Source organism: Anticarsia gemmatalis, chromosome 1, assembly GCF_050436995.1.
Source record: "Anticarsia gemmatalis isolate Benzon Research Colony breed Stoneville strain chromosome 1, ilAntGemm2 primary, whole genome shotgun sequence".
NCBI lineage: Eukaryota > Metazoa > Arthropoda > Insecta > Lepidoptera > Erebidae > Anticarsia > Anticarsia gemmatalis.
This window is the reverse complement of record NC_134745.1, coordinates 4,032,798-4,048,300: the sequence shown is the minus strand read 5'-3', so window position 1 is coordinate 4,048,300 and position 15,503 is coordinate 4,032,798. Positions and strand designations below refer to the sequence as shown.

The 15,503-nt window shown below is 36.7% G+C and overlaps 1 protein-coding gene across 1 annotated transcript; it reads right to left on the bottom strand.

Annotated features, from left to right (window-relative positions):
- Nucleotides 1-46: 46 nt before the first annotated feature.
- Nucleotides 47-14,720, bottom strand: Pask (PAS domain containing serine/threonine kinase). The gene is made up of 22 exons (XM_076113185.1): nt 14,589-14,720; nt 14,282-14,384; nt 14,117-14,205; nt 13,656-13,810; nt 13,056-13,198; nt 12,412-12,585; nt 11,998-12,117; nt 11,519-11,702; nt 10,928-11,046; nt 9,958-10,189; nt 8,806-9,534; nt 8,254-8,427; nt 7,547-7,692; nt 7,312-7,423; nt 6,745-6,920; nt 6,296-6,436; nt 5,761-5,960; nt 5,335-5,468; nt 4,949-5,086; nt 4,663-4,758; nt 4,416-4,564; nt 47-4,117 (listed from the first exon to the last, which is right to left on the bottom strand). The coding sequence occupies exons 1-22, from the start codon at nt 14,618-14,620 to the stop codon at nt 3,965-3,967; spliced, it is 3,699 nt and encodes a 1,232-aa protein (XP_075969300.1). The 5' UTR covers nt 14,621-14,720; the 3' UTR covers nt 47-3,964.
- Between the last annotated feature and the right edge of the window lie 783 nt (nt 14,721-15,503).

The following is a 15,503-nucleotide window of genomic DNA, read 5'->3' as shown; positions in this document are numbered from 1 at the left end:
AAATTGTTTTTATAGGTATCAGGAATATTAAAAATAAAACCAGGGATGGGAATTCATATCGTTTATTTACGATGAGTGGTTACAGCGTCCTACACGAGCAACGTAACCCGTCGTCCGTCGTAAGGCACTAAGTAAGAAACGGACGCACCGGACAATAAATAATCACTACAATCGGTTGAGTTAACACAATAAATTATATTCAAACACTACAAAAATATAATCCTTTCTATATCCATTCAATACTGTTCTACATAAAAGAGACACATACCATTCAACTTGTATTGAAGCTAATGTTATGTGCATCTTATTTTCTAATCAATTTGAACCCAACACAGATATGTAAAAATTTACTTCATGATATTTACAATGTATTCAAATAATGTGAATAATTTTGGTTCTTTTAGGATTTTTGATCTATGTCTATATTAGGAATTAGTAAGAAAAATCTAAAGTATTGTCTTAATACTGATTTGATAATTTTAGTCATAAGATTTATGTATGCCACGATGAAGTGTTATTGCAAGTTTTGCTCAAAATTTGGCCAAAAAATCGAAAGAATATTTTGCAATAAAAATTCATTGTGCATTGCTTGGATATCTAGTCATATTATAAGCTAACTTACTAATAATTAATGTACTTGACAAATAACTGTACAATTATGCTTTGCGTATCTCTAAAAGTCATGTAAGAATTAGAAGTGAAATAGATAGTTCAAAGCAAATAGAGCCTCTACTTATAGATGAGATCAAATATTAAAGAGGTACACAAAGCACAAATATTTTGCATAATACGCACGTAAGCTTACTCAAACAAACTGCAAATCCAGTTAGTTACAACAAACATTATATCTTCTTGCAAAAAAGTTTACTTCTTCTTTAAAGCGCAAAAACGTGTAATATGGCAACCCTCATTGAAGAAACATGGTTTTAGCGTAGAGATAGCCTAGAGAAGTTCGTGTTCAGCTGGTTTTACCGTACTTCCGCATCAGAAATTATTTGAGTAAGCTTACATGCATAAATAATTAAGATGAGAACAACATATTAATTAAACAAATGACATTTTGGCATAATCACATAGATAATCAATTATAATGTTGCACTAGGCTGTGTAGACCTACATATTTCCGCCTACATAGTGCAATTCGTGTAGATCAAAATTCTCGATAGACTTATAATATAATAACAGATTTGGAAGAGATAGTAAAATTATGGCTGAGAATAATTACTATGTTTAAAAGGTACGTACTTCCGATCACACCAAATACTCGATAATGACATATCAATTATATCAAACAGAGAATAACTAAAGTTAAAACTAACACCCATTAACAAATTGCTAAACGGATCTTAAACGCCTTATGAATTATAAGGTTACTGTACCACGAAACGTAGGGCAACATAAGGTATGGTAGGCTTAAAATTATCATCGCGTAAAAGACCTGCTTAGCAATTAAGAGAATGGCTAGAAAGAATACCAAAAAGTCTGGGCCAGAAAAAATCCTATAACTATCCTATTCCTTCTTGCCAGTTAAATAATATCTCTCAAATAATATCAAAATTCATGGTATATTTTCGAAAGTACGTACATATTTTTAAGTGAACATGTTCATAGAATAAATTTCAGTGACAACAGTGGGAAGACAGCCCGGTGCTATTTTTTTTGTAAATATTTTTCTAAGTGTTTTTATTTATACTTTTTAAATAATCTGAGAAATCGTGATAGAAGATAGAATCTGTTACAATAAATAAATAGAAACAATACTATATTTAACCTTAATATAAAGAAGTTTTCGTAATCACAATCGTGTTTTAAACTAGTGTCAATGCAATTCCTAACGTATTTTAAGTGTATAGAGTTTATTTTCGTAAATCAATGTGCCTCTTTCGATGTGAGTGGCTTCTTTCCGAAATATATATTAAAACTACGACTAAATTAATATGAGATCTACTTTTTCTACTTTTGGTCTCAATTTTAGTTCGGAATGAATGTAATAATAATTTCTAACTTAATACTTTTCAATAAAGTGTACTCAGGAGAATGGAATTATCAACTTAAATTATAAACAAGGTATTCTACGTATGATGAGTACGAAGATGTGTTATTTTTATTTTATAAATTCGTTTCGTTAACGTTCTGTGGAGGAACAACTTGTGGTTAAATTCCAACGAAAAATAAAAAGCATCTTGATCGTGTCTCTCCCCGTTATTGAATTTGCAGATAGCACAGAATACTTTAGCAATAGAAGTAATACTTAGTCAAGCAATGACAGATGTTGTTGTTCAGTTAAAGAGAACCGTAAGTGACCTACCTCAACTCTTCCACAAAAATCACGACTGGCATACGTTTTATACGAAAAACAACGACAAATATTTTCTTCATGACTTCATACAGCTATACGATCTCAGGAGCCCTTTTATCCTTTTTGTTGGAAACCGCTTGCTAGTACCTCCACAATTCCTTGAGCTTAATTTGGCTGTTTTCAATTTTTTTCACCACTCTTTTGTTTTTAATTTACACAAATAAAGCAATAATAGTAGTTGCGACAAAGATTCTTATAGTAAGTTTTAATTCTAACATCCAGCGTTATAAAGAGCTATTGTAAGGGCCAGTTTCACTTATAAATAAGTTTTTTATTTCTCGCAACTTGTACACATAATATTATAATATAACGGGTCTTAAACGCGACTGCAAATTAAAGGTAAGGATACCTTATTTGTTTACCCGAGGTTTCGATCGAATGACATCGACCGTGGTCACGAGTTAACTGTAAACGAAAGGTATTCTAACCTTTAATTTTCAGTAACATTTATGAGTAGTTACATTATAATATTATGTTATAAATAAGTGTTAGATAACCTAACTGCTAGATAAAGTGACATGTATGAAAATTACTGTCAACATTCTGTATGATAAGCTATCTAATACTTATCCAGTAGTCGTGAAACTGGGCATAAGTCTCGCCCTCTCTCTATATCATGTTCTATGAGAACTGTGGGCTTACTCCCGACAGCATTAAATTCGAATTCGATTGAATTAAATTCAAGCTTATTTCAACTCGTGCTTCTAAATTGCAAACTAGCGCGTGATTCAAATACTGGTTAAAATAATCCAACGAGTTTCATTTTGAAACATCGTTCAATCATGCGCTAGTTTGGAATTCAAGAGTACGATTTGACATCACCTCGAATCTGATTCAATCGAATTCCTCGATACGGTCAAGAGTAAGCCGGCAGATTCTTTTACGATTCGAAGAAAATTCCAGTTTCTTGTTTGTACCCGTTATTCCTAAACTCAGCACGAATATTATTTTTTATTTAAAGGCGTTTACTGCATTTCAGCTTATTAGCAACATTTAGCTAGATTATTTGTTTCTTTACACCGAATAGCACATTTAGCGCACGGCTTTAAAGAAGCATGAGTATATTATCCATTATTTTTCTGATCCCTTTCTGTCTGAGCTTTATTTAACCAAATTCTTAAGGGTCTAACGCACTAGCGCCTAGCCGCTTTGACAGTTTAATACGAATACTGTGATTATACGCTTTTGATCGCCATGAATTCACAGGCGACTAACCGCTAGTGCATTTGGGCCCTTAGTATTTCACATTCAGTTGGTTCTTTTAACACATTACATACTAAACATTCCTATTCGGATGTGGACACACTTAAAATCGAATTCGAAATACACAAATCTTGAAATACTTACCCAAAACAACACAAGTTCTTAAACAAACTCTCCAATGTTTACCTCTATGACACCTGCATCACAAAGATACTTTACATCATACCATCAATACCAGTTAAGTGTGTAACAAAGACAGTGTTTTTGTCTCGCTCTAGCACGTGACTTTAAGAGAAGCTGTCCGTTCGCACTCAACCCAACTGTAAACTCTTCATCAAACCATAATTTCGAGCTAACGTACGTAACAGAGACAGTGTTGTTGTCTCGCTCTAGCGCTTTGTTTTAAGAGAAGCTGTCCTGCTCGCACTCGTCCCAGCTGTCACACTCGTATTGGTCGCAGTCGTAGTCGATGTCGCAGGCCGCGTGGCCGGTCGCATCTGAACTTATGTCGGTTAGCGCCGCGTCTGATACCGGCTTTGATGAGATGTCTAGTATCTGGAAACAAGAAAAATTTATTACGATTTTAGTAGCAAAATTAACCCCTAACCATGTATAAATATAATACAATCAAAATGGCGTAAGTACACATAATTTATTTTCCTTAAATGTGATTCCAAAGACTTTTATACGACTGTAACGAATTTAATAGTGTAGTCGAAAACATGGCGTTACATAGCACTATATTGGTCTTATCGGCAATTATTTCGCATTTACCACCACCATCGTATCATTTAAAAGAGCTGTAACATACATCTAAAAACAATACTTAATACAAATAATTAATAATACATACGTCGGCAGAAGATCGTAGACTGTAGTTATCGGACTGAGCATCTCTGTCGGCGGTAGACAGCGCGTGTAACAAAGAGCTACGTTTGGGCTCCTCGCGAGATCTGTTCTTGCCGTCAGAACGTACAGCCACTTCCGACGGATTTGAACGCTCTGAAATATTAATACGAAGTAAAGCATAGTATTAGATAATTTAAGGAAATAACTTTTAGTCAATGTCCATCTTTTTAGTACTAAGATTGTTAATATACCTTTAACAAGTGCGTCTGCAAGTGAAATAGGTGATCCACTGCGAGGAGAGCCGAGGCTACCGCTAAAATACATTTCAGGATTCGCTTCGTGACGATCTGAAATTATTCAGTCAAATTAATATGTCAGTTGGTTAGTCGCACAGTTCAAGTCGATAAAATATTGTCGCTCTCAATATAATTATATCAGTTTTTTAAAGACAATTGCACGAACACGAAAGCTAGCGAATTGCACCAAAGTCAAGCTGCTTTAGTATTAAAAAACGGTCACATTCAGTGTGTTACTCACCACAATCAACAATCTCGTGGAATATATAGTTGGCGATCGCGACCGGCTGTCTGATCCACGGGTGAGTCATCAACTGCGTCACCGTGCATCTGCTCGCTGGCTCCTTGCACAACATCCATCTCAGGAGTTGCTCTAAATCTGTAGAAAATAACATTTCGTCATGTTGAGATAATTTCAGAGATGATTTCTTATAAGAAACTATGTAGGTAATAGGAAAACCAAAACAAATTCTTCTAAGGGGTGGGCTTATTGCTATCGGCTAGACACTTTAGTATTAAATTCCTTAAATCGGAAGTGGAACCTAACATCTGGAATCTGTGATTTTAACTGATGACCCAGCCGACTTAAAATTTTTAAATATATATTCGGTTTTTGATTGTTGTTACCTTCAGAGACGACCTGTGGGAAGGCAAGCGGTCCCTGTATGGTGTCTTCGATGTCAGAGAATGGGTTAACAAAGAATGTCAGCACATACAAAGTTATCCCCATTGACCACATCTCTAGCTCCGGACCTGCGTACCTGAAAGAAGATCAAAGCAAAATATTACACGACGAATAGTTATATTAACCCTTTTATAAGATTGTATCGGAAGTACTTCCTTTTTTGTACAGGATAGTAGACGTTATCTACGTCTACCTAGCATCGTTATAAAGAATAGAAGCAAATAAGTACAAAAATAATCATATTTTGCAGTCTGACGTGATTGACGTCAGGCGCATTTTACAAATAAACCGGACACATTGTAAATTTCAGTCATATTGTGAAAAAAGCAGTAAAATTTTACAGAAGTTTAATTATATAAATTTTTTACTTGTTCCCGGCGAGTACTTCAGGGCTGCAATACTCGGTGGTGCCGTAGAAGGTGGAGAACAGCGTGTCTTTGCTCATGAAGGTAGCTGAGCCGAAGTCGATCAGCTTCACGTGGAACTTGTTGTCGATTATCACATTCTCGTCCTTTATGTCCCGGTGGAGAATGTTCAGCGAGTGTAGGTATTCTACCGCTTGACCTATCTGTGAATTTTGTTAGCTTTTAAGTACTTGGCCCTCGACACCAATGCCTTATCTTTCTCTCATTACTGAAAGTGTGACGGTATTGGGTTAACCAATAAGCTTTTAACATAAAAAGTCAGTAGTTAAATATTATATACTTTAAAGTTCATTGATTTATGAACGTATACTAGCAAGCCCGTATACGTTCATAAAAGATTTGTTCGTAATCAGAATAATGTATTAAGCTGCTCCTAAACTCAAGCATACACAAATAGGTACGTAAAAAATTATACATTTGTTTTAGAAAATAATTCTATTGAACTATTAAAGAGTTATAAATAGAGTTATTAATTTACCTGTCTAAATATATAACTGAGTAGCGGCTCGTCGAGTCTTGGACGTCGTTCTATGAACTCGAACAGATCCATACCCGCGCCGTGCTTCTCCATCACCATTTGAAAATACTTGTCGTTCTCAAAAACATCTACTACGCTCACCTACAATAAATATAAACATAATTTATAGAAAATAAATACAATTTATTTAATTAGAAATAATAATTTCGTACGGGGTACAAAATCAAGCAACACTTCGTGCAATATAAAAAGAAATTACTTTTAATTAATACCAACTGTTCAACGTGTAGACAAAATATGTGTATTATTTACTCACATTGCGAGTCCATTTTGCCATTACGTAAATCATTGCTATCCTTTAGAGTACAGATTATTGCCTGCAGTTTGTTCAATTAATGTATGTCGCATCTATAATTTGTTCAAATACGTAACGTGCTCTTCATACTCACGATATTAGGATGTTTGAGCGTGAGCAGCAGACTGAGCTCGAGCGGCAGGCGTCGTCCGTCGGGCCCGTCCACCCAGAACTGCGCGCCCACCTTCTCCTTGAGGATGAACTTGGCCACCGTCAGCATGCGGTCCGAGCGACGGTACGCCATCTTTACACAACCGTATGCGCCTTTACCTGCGATCACATCATATTTTAGTAACAATAACAGTATTATGAAGCAAATAAAAACTTATTTTGAAAAAGCTGGAGAGGAAAGAAATAGGATTATACACGAAAAGTTTAACTTTTTATATAATTGGTCAAAAAGGTCAGATGCCGTCGAGTATTCGTAACCAGCGCGGTCCTGTGTAAATGAAGCAAGGGAAGTTTGTAAAGATCGTATCGAGTGGCGATCTTTGTTCTCAGGCTACCCTTTTCCGAAAAAGTCGATTTTATGTATTTTTTATTTCCGTGGTAACATATTTTAGTGACTTTACCTGACCAGCTTGACTCTTGTCTTGACTTTCATGTTACGCACAAATTGAAGTTTTGCGATGTTACTCAAATGAATAGTTTATTTACTTACCAATTTGTTTGAGAGTGACATAGTGCTTGTTATATTCCCCGGCGACCTGTTCGTCTCCACACTGGCTCACTAGTGACATAGACTGTGGTCTACTGCCGGCTGATTTGTTGCCCTAAAAGTAGAAAAAAATATACAAATTCAGTTTAGTGTTGGGGGCTGTATATAGAATTCGTGATGCAACATTTTTTTTTCAAGTATAACTTATTTTAAAAAAAGAGGTATGCATCGTACTCACAAGAACAAGTGAGTTGTCAGCAGTGGATGCCAGACTGGAGGCAAGCGTAGTATGTCTCGGTGCGTGGTCCAGTTGTACTCCGAGCCATACGCATCTCACACGGGAGCCTGTGTTTAGTTGCATGCTTGACACCGTGTATATGACATCTGGAGGAGAGATATAAAAATATTGAAGTCAATGAAATAAGTGCTGGTTTGTCTGTTTGTTAGCCTTACATTTTCGCAAGACTGGACTGATAATGATGTGTTATGAAGGATTTATTTTGAGTTTTAGATACAAGATTTATTATTCTATAGACCAAGGTTACTGGCTATATTATGACAGATGTATGTCATGTTGGCGAAGTAGTGTCAACGCCATTTTCAAATAAATATATATCGGCGACTTATAGATTGTTTTTACAGTAAAGCCGTGGAGATAAGCCCACGACTTTGGTTTCTCGATTTCAGACGGATAATTATCTTTATCACCTAATCGTGGCGTTACGTTGTAATATTAATTTTATATTTTCATATTTTTGTTGTTAATGACTTCAGGTTACTTAATGTATAATAGAATACGGGAATTAATGCGCACTCGTATTAAATGTAAAATGCGTGTTCGCGTTAATTCCCGTATTCTATTATAAATTAAACATGCAACGCGAGTTTAAAAGTTCAGGTTACTTGGCCAACAAATAGTTAATAAAAAAGTAAGGAAAGACGTACGTAGTTCCGTGCCATCCTTGTGCAGCACAAGTCCTCTATAAGTCCCGTCGCTGTGGCGGCAGTCGGCGGCGCAGTCGCAGGGCTCGTGCTTGTGGCGCGCCTGCTGCGGCGTCGACGTCATGACGTGCGCCCGCACGGCGCGCCGAGCCACGCACGGAGTGTCCGCCGCCTCGTCTGAGGAAAATGTTATGTCATTATAGTAACAACTTGTTAGAAAACCTTGCCAGGTTCACGGCTGGCGGAGGCGTATTCATGATTTAAAACCTCAGTGACACTGCCCTGTTTGATATAGCTACTTTATTTTAGAAATACCCAAAACTATTAGCTCTAATCCCGATAAATCATGCATGGCGGTGCTCCTTACTGAGTTGTCGTATTATAGTAAATTATGTATATGTATGCCCTTATAATGTTATTACTAGAATTATAGATTATACCCTGAAAAAGGACCGAAATTCCAAGCAATTTAAAAAAATGCGATGGTTATTGGAACAATTATGATACTTTTAATATAATACCAAACTAAAAAAGAAAATACAAAAGAGTGCTTACCGGTATACAATTTCCTTGGTGCAGATTCAGTCTGCGTCTCCAAATCGTTGTCATTGCTCAAACTATCAACACTTTCATTGCCGTTATGTTTCGGCAGGTCCTCAATCTCACACCCGGGCGGGGGCATCTCATTGATCGGCGTTAAGAAATCAGCACTAGTCTCATTCGAATCACAGAAGTCTAAAGACAAACTCGTCTTATCATCTTTCACTTGACCGGGAAGGTTTACTTTCAAAGACCTATATTTACTAGAATCGAATGACAGCCTCAACGAAGGGTCATTCAACCTTACTCTCGGAGTACTGCCAGTAGGAGTTACTTCTTGAGAATGTTGCGACGTGTAATAAATAGAATCGGACTTTTCAGAAGGTTTGTTCACAGGTCTAGCTGGGTTACTATGTTCGGAACGAAGAATATTTTCTGAGCGTGATTTCGAAATGCTGCTATGACAATAGTTTTCATCGTCTATGGATATTCCCGACATGCCGGAAGTGACGTCAGGGAGAGCGGAAATGTCGTTTCTTTGTTCCGTTGTGCTGATGCTTGAGACCATGTCTTGCGTTGGTGTGGGTGTGTGGGTGACCATACTGCAAGATTTGTCGAGACATAGCGCGCTGGATGATTTCTCTCGAGTAGTGGATAGTATGGACGGTTGCACGTTGAGAGACATGCACGCTGATTTCTGACTGCCGTTGAATGCGCCGCAGGAATCTTCGTCCGTGTCTGAAGCTAGAAAACATAATGAAATTGTATGATTGATTCACTGTTATCTACTTTATGGTTTAGTTGTGATAATAAGAATACGCTTATTACTATTACGCAATGAATATTATTATATTTTAATACTGAGGATTGGTTAAACGCAATCAGCTACCAATGTCAAAGGTTTCGAAAACATATTAGCAAAATTTCATTTAATTTCAAAAGATGATTTTTAAGCGAGTAGGCGTTCTGTCTCACGACTGAATGGACAAAACTCACACAAATTAAAGACTAAAATATCATAATGTCTTTATTACTTTTCACTTGTATCGTAGAAACATAAAAAAAAATTGAGCATAATATTAAATTGAGTGATTTTCTTGCATTTTGTTAGTTGCAGATTTAGTGACTCAAAAGTAATCAGTAGTCAACAACAAATTTTAAACGTACCAGATCCATTATTATCCTCATTATTGACAGGCGACAGCGTCATATTCCTGTTTCGTTCCGTCATCTTCACCATATCGGCTTCCCTACAGAAGTGTTGTATGACGTCATCGATGTGGTGGCCGATCACCTCGGAGTGCGGCTTGCCGAACGTTAGCATCGCGAAGTGATGGTTGCAAGCCGTTATTATGTTGCTTTCGTCTACTACTAGGAGACCGCTTACGTTGTAGGTTACCTGGAGAAATGTACAATTATATGTTACTAGCCGACCCGCGCAACTTCGCTTGCGTCACATAAGAGGGAATGGGTGAAAATTTTCCCCGTTTTTGTAACATTTTTTACTAGTACTCTGCTCCTATTGGTCGTAGTGTGATGATAGCCTTTAGCCTTCTTCGATAAATGGACTATCTAACACTGAAAGATTTTCAAATCGGACCAGTAGTTCCTGAGATTAACGCGTTCAAATAAACAAACAAACTCTCCAGCTTTATAATATTAGTATAGATTCAGAGATGCCTTTGTAGTATAGGTATATACATACATATGTATACAAAAAGGTGAAGTTTGTGAAGAAGAAAGAGGTAGAGTAAGTCAGTAATGGTTGGCAGTCTACCTGGCGTTAGCCTGCGTTAGAATAAGTCTTAAAGCTATGTTAATAGAGGTATTTCTAAGCCCAAGTAAAACTTTTAAGTTAAAAGCGTGGACGTTTGCAAGCCGCGTATTACTAGATTGATGTATTTACTGAAACATAGTTGTATATAATACACTCTATATGACAATACTTGAGGTTACAATTATGAGGTTGCCGAAGACGATGTCCAGGATAGAGCGAAGTGGTGGAGAAAGACTAGGAAGGCTGACCCCACTACCATATGGGACTCATAGCATGGAAGAGAGAGAGAGATATGACAATACTAACAAAACTTCAGTACGACCGACCTAGCGAGTAGCTACCATTGAATTGTTTACTTACTCTAACATGAACTTCAAAGACTGGTCTGTGCTTGATAGCCGTCCAAGGAGACGTGTCCGTGTTATCCGGCTTAGATATCCACAGACAAAGTGGGAAACAGCCGCCGTCTAAAGATCTCCCTGGAAAATACATACACTGGATTATTCGAGGCATACAAAAACTGAAGTACTAGTAATATGGTGATTAAATACAAGAAATGTAAATTAAACTTATTCATTGGTGAGGGGTAAAAGACTCAAAGAACATCATTAGTTGCCTGAAGGAAGCTAATACGTTCAACCGGTGTCATTTACCTAAAAAATAAATAGAAGATAATCTGATCGTGATTCGGTCTCAATATAATACAAATTGGTTTGAAACGTATACCATTTTGTCGCTGTGTCTCGCTCGCACTTACACATTCATTTCATCCTTTTGATTATGACTTCTTTCGCACGTTTGTAACGGCCTGATTATAACGAATCTACGCAGCAAGTACATCGACTGCCAGCTACTTAATGTCGGCGAAATTGTTACTTCTACAAGTTGTCAAGTTTTTATGTACTTTGGAAATCATACACAATTACATAATATACTTTGCCTGACACGTACCAGTGAGCTTCTGCTTGGCGAGTGTCCGGGGCACGGGCTGGTCGGCAGGCGGCAGCACGACGCTGGGTATGAGCGAGGCCAGCGGCAGCCCCACCAGCTTGTCGCGCGAGTCGGCCGCGAACAGCGCCGCCGCCGCCGCGCCCGTGCACGACACCACTATCCCTGTATCCGCCTCTACTGTTAACTGGAAACACAACCTTGTTATGAAACAGCATTTTTATTCAAAACAGCTCTTAAAATTTTTGAAACGACATGACTATTAGGTACAGCCTTATGCACAATATATTATGCAAATTAGTAATAACAAATATACTGCTTTTTATTTTAATTGAAAGTTAAACTCTGGATTACTATTAGTAATTTCTCGACATTAGTATCAAAATAGCCTGAGCCGGGAGTCGAACCCTAGATTAAATTAATTTTAATTAAGTAAACTTAACTTCAATGACCTGATTTGATTAACTGTTTCATTTACTTACCAAAACGTTTTTGCAATTGACTGGTTCAGCGACGACTAAACACGGGCCGTCGTTATCCAACTGTCTTATCCACAGAGACACTTGAACTGAGTTACCGTCCTTGGAAATTAATTCAACAACCTGGAATATAAATAAACATCATTTTAGTTTCTAACCGAAATTCGAGAACCTAGCAAGATATTGCAAAGTTATTTAGCATTTTTGATGCAGCAGTTGAATAGAATGAAGATCTAATAGCTTCGTGTATTTTCATGGTAATCAGAAGATCAAAAGCCACTAGGCTAGTGTGGTTATACGGCCGCCAGACCCCACTTACTTGCCTACTTCAAAATGAACTTACTTACGTACTTGTATTCATATAACATACAGATTTTGACTGTTAGGAGAAAGTTGAAAGTAATCTGACTCTATTACCTTTCCACTGAGCAGTATTACAGTTCCATCCTCGGACGTGTCGCAGTCTTCGTGCTCGTGTAGACTGAATGCCTTACAGTTTCTGTTGCGCAGCAGGTCTGAGAACCTCAGGCCGCACAGCTCGCCCGTCGAGTACCCGAGCAGGGAGCACGCTTTGTTATTCACTATTAGAATCTGTATGAAATACACACATTTTTCCTTGAATTGTTTTTCGAAGATAAAATAGTCTTCGAATTTTTATCACACAATTTATTTTAGGTAAAAAAATAATATTATAAGTTGTATGAATGAATCATTTCTAGTTGATATTTTTGCATCGAAAATGTTAACTTAAAGTAAGAAATGAACAACAGTATGTTACAAGTTTTAGGTCGTTCGTACACAAGGCTACGTAAATCTCCCATATTAATTGTTCAGCGATAGAATTTATTGAGTTTTGGAACATTCATCCCGCGACTACATTTGTATGGCGGTAGTCGCTTGGAGAATAAAATCGTTGAGTATAAGAGACTTGCGTAGCCTTGTGTAGGAATGGTTAGAAATGTTAACAATTAATTTGAAAATACACATAAATGAAAATCATAAATTAATTATGTTACATGCTACAATGAAATAAGAGTACCTATTTAGTAAATAGACCATACCTTCGAAGTATTAGGTTCTATGGTAAACACAGCCTTGCTAGGATTAATAGTTTGTTGCAAACGGTCAGTCTGTGACGGTGCAGGGGAGCCGGCCACCTCAGTCGCTAGAGATGTATTGAATCTCAAGCCATTCGGTCCATCCACTGTGACATTCATATGTTATTAGGTGTCTGGTAGTTATTAGAGTATGGTTAAGTCAACTTATGGACATTTTCAATGCTTTGTCAAGTATTACAGATGTCGAAATTAACAGCAATTTCGAATGTGTTATAAAAAGTGTAGTAACATTAATTGATAGATGCTGGTGTTTAACAAGTTAACAGTAGACAGATAGAGCATTGAAAATGGTCATAAGAGAATTATTGTTAATGAAAAATTAACAGTGAATGTATGATAATGAAGAAAGTGGTTATGTTCAATGCTAAGAATAAAAAGAATTTTAGTATAAAGAAAAGTAAAATCTCTGTTTTGTTTACTGGTGCACAAGAAATACAATGTCTAAGTACAATCTAATTATCTTAAACCATAAGTTACATGTATTGTATTCAAATTGATAAGAACAAATTAAAAGTAAATGAGAATTTTAGTACTGGCACTTACCTCGGACAAGATCAATAGCCTGTTTCAGTTTGGTAGGTGTCTCCAACTCCATCCTAATGGGTCGCACCCTGCGGTTTAAACAAGGGAAGCTCTGGTTGCCTTCAAATGAACAGTTGCTGAACACATTCCGGATATTATGTTGGGCTTTAACAGTCCTAGAAACAAGTAATTATTAAACTATGTAAGTTTACAAACTAATGTAAAAATGTTGGTAAAAACAAACACTAAGCAACAGTGTCTAGTGCAATTTGGTATTATTTTCATTGAATATGTAATTAAAAGGCTTAATTAAATTAAGTTATCTTGATAGGTAGTATCACAACATGAATATCTTAAACAAAATTTGTCAAATTGCTTGTCATAAATAATCAGAGACTTTGATATAACTGTATTTAATCATCTGGCTTTGAAAAAACACTATTTTTATCAATTAAATTAAAGAAAACATCAAAATTACTTACCTGCATTTATAATCAACATCTGCGAACTTTTCGGGCGTAAGTAAATTAGGACTTTCATCCCTGGTTTCAGTAAAAATTAGTTTCGCTTTCTGAAACACATATGACACGTTTTAGAAAACACTCAGGCAACATTTATTTGCTTCAGTAACAAACATGTTTACTTACAGGTTTGGGTGTAATATTTAGGTGTTCGTGCGAGTAAACATCGACAAATCGCCCTAGTCGCGGCTTGATCGGAGTAACACTAGAAGAATCCGCACCATTGTTCCTAAAATACACAATTCCTCTTTTACTGTAGCCTTGAACTTCAAGAAAAGCTAGGTTGTTTCAACTAAATGCTAAGAAAATGTTAAAGGTCCTCTTTATGATTTATTTACATCATTCAAACTTATTTTGGGATGGAAAATCAATACATTATAGCGCGCAAGTTCAAAATACGAAATCGTAGTTATAAGTTTTGACGGAGATTTACCTTTTGTAATTTAATAAGCCCGCAGTATCCATATTAGAAATTGATGCGTGGAGAATGGTATTTAACAATATTTCATTAAATTCAATGAATGTAGGTTCAAATATTCAAAATTCGCCGTTGCATGAGTTTTCAAACAAAAGAAACAAATTGAACAGCTGTGTCGTTTGTCAAACGTTTTGTTATTGCATCAATTTCGTCGCGGTGTACATAATTGTATTGTGTTAAGGATTCCTTCTTATTTAATTATCATTCAATTGTGTAAATAATAGATCAACACGAAACATATTACAGAATATATGGTTTGTGGTTATGTTATTAAATACATAAATTAAAGCTATGTTAACATTGCGCCATCTATGACCATTTATAGACAACTACAACTATTACGTCATGTTATCATACTAATAAGTAGTGTGTCGGCATTCAAAACCTGTTGGTTGTTTATGGCAATTTCACTAGATGGCATTGTTGTAGTTTTCCAAAATATTGGAACAAAATTGAATATTTCAAAGGATAATAAAATAAATAATTTTGTAAACATTACCTAAAAAAAACAAAAAGTATATTTTGCCTTCATACCATGTTAGGGATTTAATTCATGCAATCGGTATGATAGAGCTGAACGTATAATTCGCAACAACTTTCGACTGGGAGCGTGGCGTCTCCTGTAATCCGGCTTCTCGGAGGTCTGGACTGGAGGATGGTTTGAGGTCGGGAGTTCTGGTGCTGAGTGGCCCATGTTGACTGGACGTCCACACTAAGCCCGGTATTAATATGGATCCCCCGGAGGAGTCTGGGGGATGCAGGTTAACTAAGGAGGGGCGAACCGGGCCAGGGGGGAAACCCAGCAGCCAAAAGTCCCCGTATCGGGCAGTAGTGGGATAGCGGCCGGGAGTGGGTGCTCAGTAACAGCCT

Bases quoted from the DNA above. Each gene is read 5' to 3' on its own strand.
- Pask (XM_076113185.1), bottom strand. From the start codon at position 14,620: ATGGATACTGCGGGCTTATTAAATTACAAAAG. The intron at 7,693-8,253 runs GTACGTCTTTCC...TCTCTCCTCCAG, and splicing joins CAAGGATGGCACGGAACTAC to ATGTCATATACACGGTGTCA. The intron at 5,087-5,334 runs GTAACAACAATC...TATTTTCTACAG, and splicing joins CCCACAGGTCGTCTCTGAAG to ATTTAGAGCAACTCCTGAGA.